Source organism: Pezoporus flaviventris, unplaced genomic scaffold, assembly GCF_033815535.1.
Source record: "Pezoporus flaviventris isolate CSIRO_AGI_PZ_B2104156 unplaced genomic scaffold, CSIRO_AGI_Pfla_v1 ptg000045l, whole genome shotgun sequence".
Lineage (NCBI taxonomy): Eukaryota > Metazoa > Chordata > Aves > Psittaciformes > Psittacidae > Pezoporus > Pezoporus flaviventris.
Genome location: NW_026892593.1, coordinates 264,124 through 282,714, shown reverse-complemented (window position 1 = coordinate 282,714; position 18,591 = coordinate 264,124). Strand labels below are relative to the sequence as shown.

The 18,591-nt window shown below is 36.7% G+C and overlaps 1 protein-coding gene across 4 annotated transcripts in view; it reads left to right on the top strand.

Annotated features, from left to right (window-relative positions):
- Positions 1 to 18,591, top strand: part of LOC133276398 (rab-3A-interacting protein) — a 34,104-nt gene that overhangs the window by 15,136 nt on the left and 377 nt on the right. For 2 of the 4 annotated variants that reach the window (XM_061467112.1, XM_061467111.1), the window contains 7 exons: positions 1,488 to 1,583; positions 4,120 to 4,197; positions 4,574 to 4,777; positions 9,440 to 9,568; positions 11,826 to 11,938; positions 15,400 to 15,499; positions 15,606 to 15,675. In XM_061467112.1, coding sequence (XP_061323096.1) covers positions 1,488 to 1,583; positions 4,120 to 4,197; positions 4,574 to 4,777; positions 9,440 to 9,568; positions 11,826 to 11,938; positions 15,400 to 15,499; positions 15,606 to 15,675 — 790 coding nt within the window. The remainder of the gene's footprint in view (positions 1 to 1,487; positions 1,584 to 4,119; positions 4,198 to 4,573; positions 4,778 to 9,439; positions 9,569 to 11,825; positions 11,939 to 15,399; positions 15,500 to 15,605; positions 15,676 to 18,591) is intronic. The other 2 variants (XM_061467115.1, XM_061467114.1) reach the window with 2 other exon arrangements.

The following is an 18,591-nucleotide window of genomic DNA, read 5'->3' as shown; positions in this document are numbered from 1 at the left end:
AAAGTTTGCCTATGGAAAGAAAAAAAAGGCAAACTAGACTAAAAATCAAAGTGCCCAAAGTTAAAACCAGATAGAGGAAGGGACAAATAATGCCTTTGATACTAAATGTGTCTGGAGCAGTCTTTAAACACAAATTTAGGAGTTGAAGTTAAACAGAATCCTTCATCTGTGAGGAAATCTATTGCCAGTCTCACTGCAGAAATTGAGTACCAGCAGAAATACCAGCATGCTGCGAGGCAAGATGTGGTTTCCTGCATTGCTGTGTACAACATTACTCACCATGAGGAATTTGGGAGAAAAACTGACCATCTCCCAGGAAGGGAAGCTGCCATGTGGGCTTCCTTTTGACACTGTAGTGGCTGGCCTCCCAGGGTTTTCGGAAGGCAGCTGTTTTCTTTACTTGTTTCTGGAGATTTTCAAACCAAATCATTGTTAGACTGTATTTGGCGTCTTTAACATGTCAATGACAGGCTTGGGTCCTGCATTTCAGGAGTAATGGTAGTGTAATAGCTAGCTTGGCAAGGGGAAAAGAGGATGAGGAAGAAACAGAAGGGATGGGAGGGGAGTTATGGCCAAAAAAAAAAAAGAAAAAAATGCTTGCAAGGTCAGAATTGGCTGTCTGCTTCTTTTCTTTCCCTTTTTCTTTCCATCCTTCTCTTTCTTCCAAGATATTCCAGGTCTTAATGGCTGGGGGAGGAGAGAGAAAACCTTTAAAATTTCTTGTTGAACTTTTGTACTTCTCAGCAAGTTACCCCACTTTCCCCTCAGGCTTGGGACAGTAGAAAATGAGATTGGGTCTGTGTAACCCTTATACTGCCAAATCTTTGTTAAAATCTTACTTTAAAAGTGGTTTGGTCAGGCCTTCACTCAAATTTTAGTGGTATAGGCAAATAACATTTTTAATTTTGTTGTTTTGATTTATACATCTGCATAAATAAGAGCAAGGATATGATTACAGTATGACTGAAATTTTATTGGTTGCAGGCAGATACACAGGAGACTATATAGTACAATGTGTTTTAAGATTCTTTTAGAAGTGGGTATTGTCTTGAGACAGAGCTTTTCTATTTATTTATTTATTTATTTACTTTTTAAAGGATTACTTTCTTTAAGTGTCTGTTGAGGAGTGGGTACACAGAACAGTTATTCTGTCTGTCCCAGTAATTAATTTGTTCTATAATTTAAGTTACTTTAGTCTTCTGTTTTTCCAGGAAAAAAAGCTTTTTTTACTTTAGAGTATTTTGGAAATGCTTTTGTCTAGCTTAGAGATAATTTAGATTGGTCTGGTATGTTTCCATGTAGCAGGAATAGCTATTTATGTGCAGCATTAATTGCTTCTAGTGTTAAGATGAATATGTTGAAAGGCTTTGTTTAGCAAAGGTTTTATGTTCTTATTTTTCCGTTTTCTCCCTCCTCTCTGTGGTATTAGCTTTAAAAGGCCAAATTATTACTCTAAGTCAGAATAAATAACTTTCAATTTTCCATAGGAGCTGAAGTTAAAAGATGAAGAATGTGAAAGGCTTTCTAAAGTGCGAGATCAACTTGGACAGGAATTGGAAGAACTTACAGCTAGTCTGTTTGAGGTTTGTTGGAGTCTTCCATGTGATATACTTAAAGGAAGCCGAGACAGTTGTTTTATGTAGAATCAGTATATTGTAAGCTGAATTTTATTTCAATAAGCTCATAAAAGGATTTGTGTCCTGAAGACCTGGGTGTGTTGAAGCAGAGACTTAAGAGCAAACAATAGACTTTCCACTTAGATGCAAGAGACCTTGTTGAGCCTGTCAATCTGCCTAGATGCAAAATTAAGAAAATAATGAAAATATAAAGCTTAAAACTATTTAGGCTTGTTTTTTTGGCATAACTATTTTGAGACAGCTTCTCTGTCTGACAACAAGGCTATCTGGATAAGAGCTAAATTTGGGGTTGCCATGGTGACTAAATAAAATAACGTAGTTCCATATCAATGGAGGTACCAAGTATACATAACCATGCTTAGCTTTTGAATTTTGGGTCTGGCAGCATGCTACTCCCACAGAGTTGATAAGAAGCATTGATACTGAGTAATGCACTGGGGTGAAATCTGGTTACCAAGTGAGAAGTCTGAACCTTAAGTGGGACCTTTACATTTGAGAAATGCCAGCAAAGATTGTGAGCTTGTAGTACACCAAAAAAGCCCATCTTATATCTACACTTGTAGCAGGATCAGTTCTCATTTTATCACAGGAATATTTAGAAATGCCTAGAGGCTAAATTGTGATACCTATAACTGTCAGAATAAATTTCATAATCCAAACATGATTTATAAGCCTACCATTTTCAGCATATGCATAAAGATAAAACATGAAGTATGTTTTAAAAGCAGTATTTAAACATGATGTTGTATTGGTATAAAAGTGCTATTAAAAACCTTGAAAGTACTGACGCTCAAAAACCAAATTACAAACTGCTCTGTGGGTTGGCAATGCATTTTATTTCATCATCCTGGTAGGGCAGAGTTACTTAAAATATGAAGCAGTTCCTGTGTGTAGAAAATAAATGGGAGACTGAAAAGATACTTTTTAGCATAAATGCTTGTGTATGTTGGGAGGAGAGGAAGATGTTGGGCAGGTAGTTTAACTGTAGAGGCATAAAAATATCAGTGAAGTTTTATATTAATGACACTTCATAACTTAGAACAATGTATCAATTTGTGAAAGCTATGTTTGAAATACAGTGTTGAGTTTTAATTATTTAGAACTGTTGTGAGCATGTCACTTGAATTTTCTTTTGTGGCTTGATTTCACTAAGAGGCGCTGACAACAGTGTTAAGGCTTCTCGATTTTTGCACTGGGACCTATAGCTCTTGAATTCACGTTCTGCTCTGAATTCCACTACTTTCAATGACCGTATAAGTGGATATGCTACAGTTTATATTAATGCATCTCAGTGGAGGATTGAGACTTGTTTTGCACAGCTGGATGTATATATTTCATTATTACACTGTAATAGCACTGTAACATGCTTTGCTTTTCAAGGTGCATCACTATGCAGAAACTGCATGCTCAGTGTTAAATGTATTTGTACACCTTGTATAAATGTGTATGTTCCCATTCCTGCATGTGTCTGTTGTTACTTAAGAGAATTTTACAAACCCATATTATACAGCTGTGTTGTATGCCACTGGGAGCCAAATCTTCTGGTGTGATGATGTATGAACTTTTATTTATATAGCGTCCAGATATGTGCTAGGCGCTTTACAGATATGAGAAGGATCTTATCCCAAATAATTTAGTTGATGGTTCTGATCTTTCAGTCTTTGTTGCCTTCATTAAGTACTGAGTAAGAGCAGTAATTCGATCACAGGCGCAAACTGATGGATCAGAGCCTAAATAAATACTTTATGCAGCCAAAAATTTTAGCGGTATGAGGTAAAAGGGTGTTTAAAAAATCCCCAGTCCTTTTATGCTTGCTTCATGATTAGCTTAGCCTTGTTTCTTGGACTGGGCTTTAGTGCATTTTCTGTTCTACTTAAGAAATGTTTATTAACCCACAAACTATTTTTAAGGTGTTGCTTTGTCTGTTTTATTGATGGTAAGAATTCAGGCATCATAGTTGTTTGACTGGTTCCTTCATGTAGAAATTCATAGTTGATTAAAACTGGTTATTCTGGATAGAAGAAGGGAGAAGTTCTTTTCAATGTGCAACTGTGCCCATGTTGCTTTTGTTGCTATTGGTTGAGTCTTGGGGGTCAAGGTACTTGACTTGTCAGCCACTGAAACATGAATGGAGCCTGGCATTCATGACAGGTATTGTTCCTACTGGAGGGGGATGGGTGGAGTTGCTGAATTTCTGAATCTGGGCTCAGGATCAAGGAGAAGAAACTTTGTGGGCCAGTGATGAATCCAAATGATAAAAATGATATACCTGTAGGTATTTTTTGGTATGTAATTATCATCAAGATTGTTCCACAACTTACTATTTACAAGTAGTCTCTGTGAAGCAAAAGTGTGTGTCCTTAGTTTGGGTTTGGGTTTTTTTTTGGGTTTGGTTGTGTTTTTTTTGTTTGTTTTTTTTTTTTTTTTACTGGATCTTGTAGATTTGTGTAAAGCATTTACACTAGCTAAATATTTTTTATAGGAAGCACACAAAATGGTTAAAGAAGCTAATGTCAAACAAGCTGCAGCAGAAAAACAGTTAAAAGAAGCACAAGGAAAGGTAAGTGTTTTTTCTAGCTTGCTTTGTCTTTTCATATGGTTACAAATCTAAAGTGTGAATCATTAAGATGTGAATAGTCCATAACCTGTGTACATTGTTAAAACATAAAGATGTTTTGTGTTGCCTTGACATATTCTTAGCTAAAGCCTGTAGACATAACTGGTGTTTCAGCATCAGGTAGCTAGCAAAGTGCATAGGAAGCCAGTGTTACTGCTGTAGACAATTGCATAGGCATCTGCCTCTTAGTACTGTTGCAAGATAAAAGTCTTGAATTGAACTAAAGATAAATGGAAATTATGTTAAATAATTTAACATATTCATAGCCTACTACAGTATTTTTGTTTGTTAATGACTTCATTTTTATCTCCCACCCAAGATTGATGTCCTCCAGGCCGAAGTAGCAGCACTGAAAACACTAGTACTGTCTACTTCACCAACATCTCCAACTAAAGAGTTTCAGTCTAGTGGAAAAGCTCCTTTTAAGAAAGGCCATGCAAGAAACAAGAGTACAAGCAGTGCTATGGGTGGCAGTCATCAGGACCTTACCGTGATGCAGCCAATTGTAAAAGACTGTAAGGAGGTAACAGTACAAGGATTGTCCTCTTTTTGCTGATAAGCTGACTTATTGTTTTGTTTTATTTACAGTAAATATAGTATATATTAAATCTTCATGTAATACTATATTAGAAATTATTTCATTAATGAAAGAAAATTTGTCATACATGCCAATAGGTGGTGATTTTTCCAAGCTTTATATCATTAAGGGAAGCTGGGATAATATTTGAAATATTGAAATGAATAATTTAAAGATGGGATTTTTAAGAAAACCTAACACACAAATATAACTGAATGATAAGTCCTGGTGGCTTTTTACAAAGCCCACGACTGAAAGTTCATGAACTTTCACAAACATTTCATAAACTGCCATAGAAAAGAGGAAGAGTAATTTTATAGATCGATAATGGGTGAAAGAGGCCTGGGAAAAGATGAGAGTCAAGGGTTTGTTAGGAAACAGGAGAGTTACCACTGGAGTTGCAGAGTGGTCTGTGACTTTTTTTAATCTACTGTAACTGAAAATGGGGAAATAATGAGGTGACAGGTTAGTGCTCAAGTCCTTGGAATGGTATTAGCAAAAAGTGACCAAAGAGTTCAGTAGGCTCTTATGGTACTGAGTGATTAATATAATAGCAAGATGAAATTCAAATGCTAAATGAGAAATTAGACATCTGGGAAAACCCCCTCAACTCTCCACACAGCAGTTGTGGACTTAGAAATAGCTGTATTGTGCAGGGGGGGTGGGAATTAAAAGTAGTGTCCTTGTGAACACTCTTTAAACCCCAAAACTCAGTAATGGTTAAAGACCCACAGAGCTTTAGGAGTTGTTAGGAAAGGAATAGATAGAAAAAGCATACTCCTGTATAAATGTATAGTAAATATGTGTGTCTATGTCAGTAGCTTTGATGTCTTCGTCTCAGAAAAGACATAATGAAAATATGAGGAAGTGTGACATAGATGGTCAAACCTTCTGTGTAGAGAGAGAGGCCTGAGGTAGAAGAAAAATCTGTGCAATCACAGGTGACACAGGGAAGATTAATGGCAAACAAATATGAATGTTTTCCTGTAATAAAAAAACTCTGGAAGCTAGAAGGAAAATCATTTTCAGTCAGTACATAATGAATAAAACTTTACAACTCATTGTCACTAGGTAGCATGACTAAAAATATAAATGTGTTCAAAATGTAGCCATGCAAAGTGACAAAAGAAAAACTTGTCAAGTTATGTAGAAGGTAGGTATGGCATTTGGCTTAGGAAGCTTCTTTAACTACAAATGGCTACAAGTTGGGAGGCTGTGAAATGAAGACACATCACTGTCTTTCCCCTCGTGTTGCTGTGCAGCCAGTGCTGTGATAGCAGGCCATTGTCAGAGGGGTAACAGGGTAACTGGGTCTTTAATGTGATTCACAGTGGCCATTTTTATACTTCAGTTTGCCACTCATCATTTATGCTGTACATCTTTTTACTACAAATCTAGAAGATAAAGGCATTTTCCAGTTTGTTTCATACTTGGGCTTCCAAAAAAAAGAGAAGCTTTACATCCTGCCTGCCCACTTTCGGTGGTATCCAGGAGGTTTTCCTTATTAAAATTGAATCCTTGTTGCACTTCAGAAAAGAAGAGAGATGGAATGGAATCCAGTTACTTTGCAAACATCACACTGAGGTTGTGACTCAGTGAAATTTTTTATTGTTGGGCAGGAGTGAGAGAGGGGGGGAAATCTGTTTTGCTTCATTTTCTTGTGGAGAGAAAGTGGTGAATGTGAAGGCTGTGCTGCAGAAGGTCCAGTCTGCCTGACATTTTTCTTTAGTTCAGTCTCCTTTTTGTTAGTTGCATAAGGAGGCACTTAAAGTTTGATCGAGGATGCTCAAAACAGGTGACCTTCTTCCAGTGACAGCCTAGGGAATTAGTAAGAAACACATGGATTTTCCACTCACTGTGGTGTGATTCTGTCTATCTGTCCTCTGAGCAGTGTTTGATAGGAGTCCAACATGGGGTGAAAAAACAAGACTGCACGGTGATTAGGACATCGTTCTAAGCAGAAAGATATGCCTTCTCTACTGCTACCATTATCCAGTGGTTTGTGGTTTTGTTTACTGCTTTTGTTTATTGTTGGCCTAAGGTAAATGTTTTTGCATTTCTGGGAGCTGGGTCTGAAACCCTAGTTCTGCCTTCTTCTTGCTAAATGTTCTTGCCACTGAGTTAGGTTACCCTTTGCATGTTTTTCTTCAAAAGAGGAACTAAGAGTACCCTTGCTCAGGGGTATGTAATGGCCTGGTAGTAGGGGGAATATAACTTTGGATGCTTATGGAGAATCTACCACTCCGAGCTTTGCGTTTCAACATGTTGGATGGAGCTGCATGTAAATACGTGTCAGCTGTCAGGTTTCTTTGTGGAATGTAGGCAGTGGCTGGCTGTCTACCCTAAACTGCAGTGGAGCCAGAAACATGCCAGCATCCCAGAGAAAGGCTTCCTAGCAAGTGGGAGTAGCCTCTAGGATAAGTATACATGTCTAATTAATTCAGATACTATCAGGATTTAGGCAAGCTGAATAGCTGCCTGGATCTTAGGCAGGCAGGTAGCATCCACTCAGTGTAAATGCTGATAGATGCATCAGTGTTGTTCAAAGAGTTGAAGCATTTTTCTGATGTTGTATTTTAAAAAAAATTAAAGCATTAAACATTTCACTAAAATTATTATTTCCATTGGCTGTCTAATCAATTGCAGGTAATCAAAACTTTGATCTAATGAAAGAGCAAGTAAAGGCAGTGAGGAGACATGTGGCATCCAGTGTAGTTTGGAAAGGAAGAGCATCAGCCTATATCCACTGAGCATAGCCACGTTAATAAGAAATGCACATTAATTTTTAGAATACTATAGTACAAATCAAAATGCCTTCTTATTTTTCCTGCTGATACCTCTTGACTGTGTTTATTTTAAAGCTGGACCTGAGATGGGATTTAAGGTATGGGAAATGTTCCTTTAGGGAGCAAGTTACACCTATTGAATTTCATTTGTAGAATGAGGTTGGTGGCTTAGCAACCAGAGCATTTATGGACTATCTTAATTAAGATGGTTGTTCCTGATTGTACCTCAGCGTAAGGCAAGTAGCTCTAATGGAAAGCAAATTTGCCAGTCTTAATTTTTATAGGTTCTTTTCGAAGGAAAAAACCCACAAAAATGACAAATGAACTCCCCCAAATGTATATGTAAAAGAATGACAAGCTGGGAGCTCAGAGGAGAGGTAATGCATGGGGAAAGAGCAAAAGACTGAAAGAGTTTGGTGCAAAGAACTGTAATGATCTTTTTAATAGGGTTAAAAGAAGATTTTATTTTTTACTGTATGTTTTTTCCTCTTTCATTATCTCACCTACATTATTTGTTTTTAATATTACAAAATTTTTAAATCAGATCCTGACTTATCTTTGGGCCTGCAGCATACATTGCTCCCTATAGCTTTAGGTTTGGGTTTTAGGAGTATAGGTCTGCTATAGTACAAGAAAGGGATTTAACAACCAGTTGGAGGGGAAAGGTGCTGAAGTCTGTGTCAGCAGAATGTTAAAACCAATCTGAGGATGGTGTTGCATATCCCGTTGGGGACTGGCATTAGTCTTTTTCATTGGATTAGGAGTAAGTATTGTAAGTAAGCACTCATCCCCACTCTGCTTGGCTCGTGTCTTGGAGCAGTGTTGGTGGCTGTGAACAGGATCCTCCCTTCTCAGGTAACCCTAAACCAGATGATGTACACTGGGAGTACCTCACTGTGCTGCAGTTAGTGGGTGGCCAGCCCATGTGACAAGCTGTTCCGTTAATCCAGACGTGGATTTTCATAGGGACCTAGTGCTGTTCTCTGAGCCCCAGACTGAATAGGTGCATTCCCACTGCTAAATCAGTCTCAACATGGAGATAAATACCCAAGGTGTTTTCAATGCAGATAAACCCATTTCTTCCTAACACAGAGCATGCTTGCTTGCTTATAGCATGATTTAATGGGTTGATTATTTCTCTATTGACTAGAGGAGCTATGGGGGAGCAGGCTCATAAGTCATGCCCACTGAATATTCTTGCTGTCCTGCTGTAGCATGGCATAGAGAGAGTTTGGGCATAAAGATGAAAAATGAAGTTTTAATAGTTTTAATTGATTTGTATATTGACGTCCTGTTTTCCTGTGTTAGTATATTTAGTGTGTTAAATATCTACTTTCTGAAGGCATTCAGATAGCGGTGTGTTATATTCAGGTGTAGGGTGAATGGATAAAACTTCTAGGATTGCAGTTGTTTTCTTAAGATTCCTATGCTTTTCTGTAACTCACAGAAATGGAGATGGGACTAAAATACTGTAGTGAAGAATAATTTTCTTTTTTTCTGTTGAACCATCAATTATGTTTTTCAAAGCTACCCTGGAAGCTTACTGAATGGGGAAGAGGTAATGAGCTTGTCCCTGGTTTAGTGGTGAGCAGTGAATGGATTACCTCTGTGTCTTGAAAATTGTATGTTTTGATTTGCTTATATTTACAGTCTTAGGAAGGTGGATTTAAGAAAGTGTTCGTAGCTAGGGCATGATAGTATCCCTTTACAGTGCAATGGAAAGCATTTAGTTCTAATGCTTATTATTTCCCTGTGGCTATTTGCAAATATTGTAGTAGTGTGATAATTGCAGTACTAACATGAATTTTTGTGTGTATTCTAGGCTGACCTGTCTTTGTACAATGAATTCAGATCTTGGAAGGATGAGCCTACTATGGACAGAACATGTCCTTTCTTGGACAAAATTTATCGGGAAGATATTTTTCCATGTTTAACCTTCTCAAAAAGTGAGGTAATGGAAACAGTCTAAATGTGGTCACCGATGCTTTTCCCTTAAATATGTTTCATGAAGCCAATAGGCTATTAAAAATGTTTTCATCTGAAGTTTAACCATTTTTGTTTCACTAGAGTGTGACAGATTACAGTGAAGTTTAGTCTGGAGTATTGTACTGATCCTTTTTTTGCTTCACAGATGCTATTGCAGATATTGCCTTTTTAGGTCTACTCTTTCACATGTTGCTCCTTTCCAGCAGAATCAGATGTTTGTAGAAATGGATGGTGGTATTTTTCCTGATATTTGAAGATACTGTTTTGTAGAAATAGTATCCTGTCACTGTTTCTTGTTTATATAGGGGGCAGTAGAGACCAATATATTGAATTTTGTGGACCCAGTTTTCTCTCGTATCAATCAGAGCAAGCTGCAAGCACAGTCTTTTCTTGGCTTTTGCTTTGTTTTCTTGAAGGGAGGCTTGAGTTACAAGAATTAGACTTTGGAATTTTATATGGTTCTACAGGGGACGGTTAAGGAATGTGGTTTTAGATGAAACAAAAAATGAGGTTTGGGTTTGGCATTTGTTTTTTGTGTTTGGTTTTTTTTTTAGCTCGTGTTATTCCTATACAGTCTCCCATAAAGAGGAAGGACAGGTGTTTTAGCTATCCTGGTAATAATTTGGGACCATTTCCAGCTCCAACTGCTTTTCTTAGTTTTTGTTCTTAAGCAGCATTTACAGGCTGTAGCTGTGATATCAGTTTCTAAGGCAAAAGGATCATGTTCTTAGATCTTTATTAAAATAAGAACCGGTTTTAAAGCCCACACCTCACATGGGAAAAGCTGTATTTTCTTCATAATGCTTATCTGTTGTTTTCATGTGGTGTTAATGTTCTTTTCTTATGCTTTTCATCTGTTGTTACTTGCTGGCCATAAGCATTCATGATCTCTTAGTTAATTGTAGACCGGTTCATTATGGTTGGTATACAGTATCTTGTGAACCTCTCACTAAAAAGTTTACTTGGTTACTATGGGAATTAAATTGCTGCTGCAGTATATGTAAGTAGGCCATCCTGTTGTCTTTCCCAGCAACTTCATTTTGTTTTTTCCTTCTTCAGTGATGATAAAATTACTGTGGATTTGTATTTTCTTACAAGGAAAAAATGAAGCTTCCAGCACTTTGGTCAGTTAAATCAGTTATTATTTCTAGATATTGCACATAGTAACCAACTTTTGTTTTATTTGAATATTGATAAACTAATGTGTAGTTAAACCAAACAATAAACTGCACAAGTATTGTTTCTGAATAGTTGGAAATGCAGTTCTCTGAATGGCTGCAGTGTTACATTAATTCTCAGTAGACTCTTGTGTATGTGAGTGGTGTTTTGTTTTTGGGAGATGGCAGAGAAAGAATATTTCATATGAATTACTATAATGTAACATTCGGTTTTCAAAATATTCCAAGTATAATAGAAAAATATCTTTACTCAGTAGGAAGGAACCTTGGCACAGAACTATTTCACTAATAACACAACTTACACCTTCTTTTAAATCAGGTAATAGCTATTACTTGTCCATACTTAAACAGTAGTCCTGGGCAAGTGTTTAGTTCAAACAAGCAAAATGAGTGTATTTCTAGTGTCTTGTGATTGTGTATCTATAAAGAATTAACATAAAAAGCCTGAATAAAGTGGTACTTTGATGAAGATGATTTTTAAACTAGGCTAGGGTTTGAAAGTTGCAACTGGCTTTTATATATATGATGTTGTCTTTTCTGTATATTGTTCTACTTGTTTGAACATATTTCTAAAGCTGTCTGTTGCTGAAAAGCATGTTTACTTGTGCTTTTGCAAGATAAGGAGGCATGTTGCATCATTTTGTGTTTCCATAGAACACAATAAAATCAGAGCAGTTCTTAAAAATAAAGTTTATGCCATGTCCAGTCCTGATAAGAATGTCACATGTACAAATGTATGTGCTATTGGTCTTATGAGGGATAACTGAAAAGACAGCATTTTAAACATGCTTGACTAGATTTCTGGATGTAAAGCCAGTTATCTTGCCTCAGGGAGGGCAGGGTTATTTGGAGGGCAGCATTTCAGAGGTCTGGAAATCGGTCCTCTTTTTTATGATGAAAGCAGAATCTCATTTGTAATTGAATTTGTGTTTGAGTTGAGTTTTTTCAGTGTTCCTTACTTTACAGAAGAAGAAATATGTCACTGCTTTGAGGCAATGGATAACACAGAGCTGTTTTTAACTGCTTTCTAAATTTCTCTTGCAGTTGGCTTCAGCTGTTCTGGAAGCTGTTGAAAACAACACTCTGAGCATTGAACCTGTTGGCTTGCAACCTGTTCGATTTGTGAAAGCTTCTGCAGTTGAATGTGGCGGACCAAAGTATGTTAAGCTAACAGAGCGTGAATCTTGACTCATTTGAGAAAGCTGCTACCTACTGATCACCTCAGTCCAGTTTGTGTAACTTAAACTTTATTTCCTAAACATCTAAGACTTCATTATTGCTGTTATAAAATTTTATGAGGAAAGTAAGCAATTAATACATTAAACTTTAAAAAAGACTAATGTAGAACAAACCTTTAAGACAAATCCCCTTTTGGGGAGAGCTGTTTATTTAACTTTAAGCATTGACCACAAAAGTAACATTTGCTTCCTTGGAGAAGACCATCCTGATACTTAAAACAGATGTATTTGAACTAGGGGTTATTACCTGGAAAAAGTTATGAAAGAAATAGGTATCAAAGTAGCATAGGCTGCATACTGGACATCTGCAGTGTTTGTGGCATAAGGAATTTGGGACCTACGTAGCACATGGACAAAGGTAGCTATAGGATTTGAGAGGCGATAAAGAAAGTAAATCCTCTGAATTTGAGTAGGAGGAATGTAATGAAGGTGGGAGTGAACCTGAGTTTGAACCTAAAGCAGGAGGTATGCTTGAATGACAGGAAGGTAATTTTAGAAGTTTTGGAATGTTCCTGGAATAATGTGAAGCAAGATTTGTTGTCAGGTGCTGATACAGACATTAAAGTGAGTGAGGTGGAAGGGCCATGCCCAAGGCACTAGGGCTTTGGTGGGTGTGGAGGAGAAGGAAGGGATGTGTCAGGTTAAGCAAGCAAGGTCAGTGTTAACCTGGAGCCTTCCAAATCTTGAGAAAGCCTTGATTTTTCTGATTGAGATCTTTTAGACGAGTTGACAGTTCTTTCTGTAATATGTGTTTTGACAGAGCTCAGTTTTCTGATGGAAAACTTACATCAAAATGTTTTCATCTGTCTCTTTAAGATTTTTTTTTCTTTGCTGTTGGCTTTTAGTTCCTGTTTCTTTTTCCTCTGGTTCTGGGTGGAAGATAAAATACATTTAATCAGATTTCAGAATTTTTTATTCTTTCATTAATGAATCTGTATAAAAACAAAATTGTGTGTTATGACTTAATCTTTGATCCTTTCTAGCCTGCAAAATTCAGGCATTCATATATTGAGCTTACTCTTGTCACCTGAAAATGTGCTCTTTGAGCTGTAACAACTCCTCATTGTAAGATCCCACCACCAACAATGGGGCTACACAAGGGGCGGTGATTTCAAGTCCAAGATATATCACTCTGAGCTGTGTTCCATGAATGTAGTAAAGAATCTGGACAGCCAGAAGCTACTGAAACAAGTCATGTGTCATTAATGAGCAATTGGCAAATTGATTTTAAATCATTGTGGTTCAAGCAGCTTCCCTACATCTTGACATGATGAAATACTTACTCAAAACCAGGAGATTCAATTGCATCATTCAGAAGTCTCATGAGATTTTAAATCTGCTTTCTCCAGTGTCAGATAATTTTTTAATTAGAACTTATGTAATACTTAAATAGTTGGCTAGGTATAGATTAACATTTTGAGATGACAATACACAAATTGTAGCTTAGTTACTTTAGGTGTATTGAAAGCCAGGTGTACTCGTTTCTGCCTTTTCCCATTGTTATGTAGCAACAAAAACTTTTGTGGTGTTGCTTGTAGATAAGTAATAGGTAAGGAATATACAATATTTAAGTATAATTTGACAACAAATGTGCTTTGCCTTATAGATGATTACTGGCACTGAAGGGAAAACAGGCATTCCAGTTTTCTCTGAATCAGAGAGGCAGTTTAGCATTCTTTATTTTTATACACTGCAAAGCACTATTTTGAAAACACTTACTGAAATAGGTAACATAATATACACAAACTTCAAATAATAACAAAAACTAGAGTAATGTTTTTAAAGGAATTTATTTTACTGTACAGTAAAGCCTGGGAGATGGGGGAACAGATGCGTAAAACAGCAGGTAATAACCCACGGCAAAATAGCCGAGGATGGAGAACTGTGATAATAATGAAGAAAGGTTTTTTATATATAGAAGTTACTGAATGGTGCCTTGATGGTGTGTAGTAAGTGCTGCCTTAACAAAAGACAGCTGGGTTTCCCCACAGGATTCAAATAATTGTCCCCATGGGGAACAAAGCTCTAAGCTGCATGTGTGCCGTACAACGCAGAACAGAGTCATTAGTAGTAGCTGACATGCCAGCATTTAACCCGGTGTGATGGAAGATAACATATAGAAGGTAATTCTGTAGCCAGAAGGAAAAAAAAGGCTTTATTTTCCTCGCATTGAAAGTCTGTCTGTCTTCTCACAAAAGCTTGACTGAAACTGTGATCAGCTTGCTTCAGCTACTATAGGATTTTTTGGATCAATGGACTGCTGTCAGTCCTCATAAATTGCTATGGAAAGTCATATAGACTCTTCAATTTTCTCCTGTCTCATGTGGTTGTGTGGACCAGCTGCTGGCTATTTAAAAGGGCTTCTGAGCCACTGTTTAGAACCACAGAAGCTTAGTAATTTTTGTTTCACTTTTGAAAGGCTGCTTGTTCTTAGGCTTCCTAATTTCATGAGGTAGAAATGGAAGGGAGAAGAGCCAGCAGCTTTTAAAATCAGTGGAACAGTGGATGCCATGACAACCCTGTTCATCTGAGATGCTGCAAGATAGATATCCCAAGTAAATAAAATTCCTGGTTTATTTGTATTTATTAAGATTGTCTTAATAGCAGTTTCTTCAGGAGATTCAAATCTTTTGTAAAAATGTTAGAGGAAATTTTCTTTGCTTTTTCCTGTGTTTTTTGTTTGTTTTGTTTCTTTTTTTGAGAAGAATTCATGGTGAAGGCTTACCTTTCCTTGTTCCTGAATATGACATACTTGCAATACACCAGCAGAAGTAAATTTGTTTTTTTTACCATCACTTTTGTAACGGCAGTGAAAAGAATTATTGCCAGGCAGCCTGTTTTCCTTTGTCCCAAATGATTTTATATTCTAAATATAAAATATGAGTTCAATTTGGGCATAAAAGCGGGGATGGTCTTAGAACACATCTGTGGCAGGCTGGAGGCTTCGGGGAATTGGCTGCTATTCTGTAAGGCTGATATTTTATGATGAACTGCAACACCAAGCAGATGTTTTTAAAAGACTGTGTAAATGTTGGCATCAACTGGTAATGTAAACAGTGTTTGTTTCAGATATGAAGAGTTAATGAAAGAAATCCCAGTATTCCAAGCCAACCTGAATTAGTGAAGTATATGACCAGAGCCGAAGAAAGTTCTCAAAATCAGAATGCATCATGGTGCACCTTTGTTGAAACAAAATCACTGCTTGTGGAGCTAAAATAATTGACAATATAATGTAATAATTGCAGCTTGTAAAATGAAGGCAGAGACTTGAGGACCCGCTCCAATATGAAACAATTACATTAACTCCTTAAACACATGCAGATGCTTAGACATTGATGTCAGATTGGTTTATTAAATAATGCAACCTTTGTATTTTGTAGAAAATGTGCTCTCAGTGGACAAAGTAAGTCATGTAAGCATCGAATCAAATTAGGAGATTCAAGCAGTTATTACTACATTTCTCCTTTCTGTCGTTACAGGGTAAGTAGATTTACTGCGATTTCATTTTCAGTAGCAGTTATTTAGTTATTTTTTCCATACTATTATAGAAAATTGTATTAACCATCATTATTTTATATGGGTTCAGATCACTTCTGTGTGTAACTTCTTCACATACATTCGATACATCCAGCAAGGGCTGTTGAAGCAGCAAGATGGTGAGTATGAAGTTGTATTTGGCATATATAAATAGAAATTTACGTAGTGCATGTGCATATATAAATAGAAATTTACGTAGTGTATGTGCTTAAAACTTGCTGTCCTGTGCACAATACTAGTGACCTGACATTTCAGGAAAGCTATCTGTAGTAGTCTGCTGTAATTTTGAGAATTTGGTAATAAACTCCAATAAAGTTACTTTTTTAACAACAACAAAATCAAAAGTAGTGACTTTTAGTCCATCTAATGACATTCAGTAGAAAATACTACAAAAAATTCAATAATGAGAGCAGTTACAATTTTGCCACACAGCATTCAAAAATCAAGTTTCTCTCACAGAATGTGGACATATTTTAAATTGAAAAAAACTTCATTTTGGTTTGGTCTGTGCCTTTTTTTCTTCCTGCTTGGTGCATCGTTTTTTCATGCATTGAGAATTTGGACAGCTGTTTGTGTCAGAGTATGAGGGAGGACTGGCAATTATGACAATATTTTGGGCTCAGTTGTAAAAAATGAACAGAAAACCGTACAGTAACTGTTGTCTCAGTGCAGCTGAGAAATGAGGTCTTGGTCATTGCTGTGGCATGGCAAACTCTCTTGATTAGGGCTCTGGTTATAAATGTAAAGCTTGATTATCCTCCACCCCAAAGGGAAATGTGGTATTTTTACTGCCATTGCTTCAAGCTGTGTTTCTTTTACCCCCACCATTGTTACCAGGTTGCATTGTTTCTGTCAGTAGCATATCCAACAACTGCCTATTTAAACTCTGCCTGCACAGTAATTCAGAAACTTGCTTAGCTGTGCTATTCAGTTTCATATGTCCATATCACAGAATCACGGAGTGGTTTGGTTTGGAAGGGACTTTTAAAGATCAGCTAGTTCCAGCCCCCTGCCATGGGCAGGGGCACTTTCCATTAGACCAGATTGCTTGAAGCCTCGTACAACCTGGCCTTGAACACTGCCAGGGATGGGGCAGCTACAGCTTCTCATGGCAACCTGTTCCAGGTTACCACTCGCTGTAAAGAGTTTCTTCCTAATGTCTAATCCAAATCTCCCCACTTTCAGTTTAAAACTATTCCCCTTGTCCTATCACTATGCACCTTTGTAAAAAGTCCCTCTGGATTTCTTGTAGGCCTCTTTAGGTAGTTGCTGGTCTGTATTCACATTTTACCTGTTTATTCCTGTAAAAGAAAATTATGTTGATTTCATTGTTTAAACTGTACATAACTGATGTAATTGTATTTCCTGTCCATGGGAAAGAATATTGCCCAAAAGCCTTCAGTCCAGTTTTGTTTGTTTGTTTTTTTTTTTTTTTTTTTTTTGAAACAGACCATACCTCTTAAGACTCCTGAATTTGCTAAACACAGATAGGGGAAAAAGTGCCATTAGGCCTGTGCCAATAGTTACTTTAAAAATGGATTTAACATTTTTTTTTCTTTTTTTTTAGTTCAGTTTCATTTTTGAAAGCAGAGTAAAACAACACTTTAATGATTATGCGTGTCTGGGCTTTTCATTCTTTAGCCGTCAAGTCTGTGCTGATTTGCTTCATCCAGAATTTTGCTAGAATTAGCTCCCCTTTGGTTTACCTCATCTGTAGTCATCTCTTCTGATGTTTCTTGATTTCAAGAGCTCACTATTTTAACTACACCCAGATCTTTTGTTTCCGTTTCTAATGTGAAGTACTCCTGAGGTGATAGATAGACTGTTCTTTGCACAAAATAATGCTGCTAACTTTCCTTGTCAAAGGGAATAGTATTTGTGGAATCCACCAGGAATTCACCTGTCTCATACACTAAATTATGTCTAATAAAACCTTCAGATGTTGGTAACTTTTTCTACATTACTAGCATTGCAGAAGATCTTGAAAATGTTATTTAAGCTTAAATTCAGTTTATAGTTAAAAAGGCTTTTACTTTGACCAAAAGGACCTTTGTAGTTTCAACTAAAAATTTACTTTGCTATTGAGATAAAGAAAACTAATATTTTTCCATTAAATAATGAAATATTTTCAGCATTATCATAATTATTTATTCTTCAGAACTTCTGGGAAAAACCCTGAGTTTGGTGTTTCAGCTCAGTTGTCACCTTTACCATTAAAAACAGAATTGGCAGTTGTAGCTTGATATAAGTATTTCAGCAATACTTTTACAAGAATGTAGGTACTCGGGATAGTTGTCAGCATAATGCATTACTTGTATTTCTATCCATATTTTGAAATACAATAACGAAGACCTTGTATACGTGTTGCTCATGTTAATAATCTTTAGTCATTCTACATCATGGTCTTGATGGTGTGGAATTATTTTTGTCTTCAATAATTCTATACTCAACAGTATTGATTGGTGTTCCTGAGGTGTCTAGAAGCTTACAGTATGTACCAGGCTCATCAAGTTTAGCAAAAAACAGATGAAATTAAAAAAAAGTCTGTTTGTTCCCCAGTTTATTGTTGCTGGCAGATTACTGGTAGAAAAAAGAGGGAGGAAGAAAGATTACAAATGGAAAGATTATAATAAAATTACAGATTTTGTGATGAAACAGTTATTCTCCAAGGAGTTCTACCTTTTTCTTCCTGTAGTCTTTTAGTTTTTCAGAAAATGAGCAGGGGCAGGGCAATTAAAATAAGAAACTGCAGTGAATTGCAGCTGACAAAAAGTACTGATGTATTTTTGTTCCCCAGTTTGAAAAGAAATAATCTAAATTTTGGGGAATTCCTTGTAGGACTATCATTTAGAATTTTTAAAGTGAACACTTCAGCCAGTTTTGTCAGAATGAAGCACAAAGAGCCCTCATGTATTGGTTCTGCTTTTACTAGATGTTTGCTGCTTCTGAAGTTCCCCTGAACTAATGTACAGTAAGGCAGCTGTATGTGTCAGTTGAGATGAAACATGAATTCAGTATATTTAATGATATTTCTG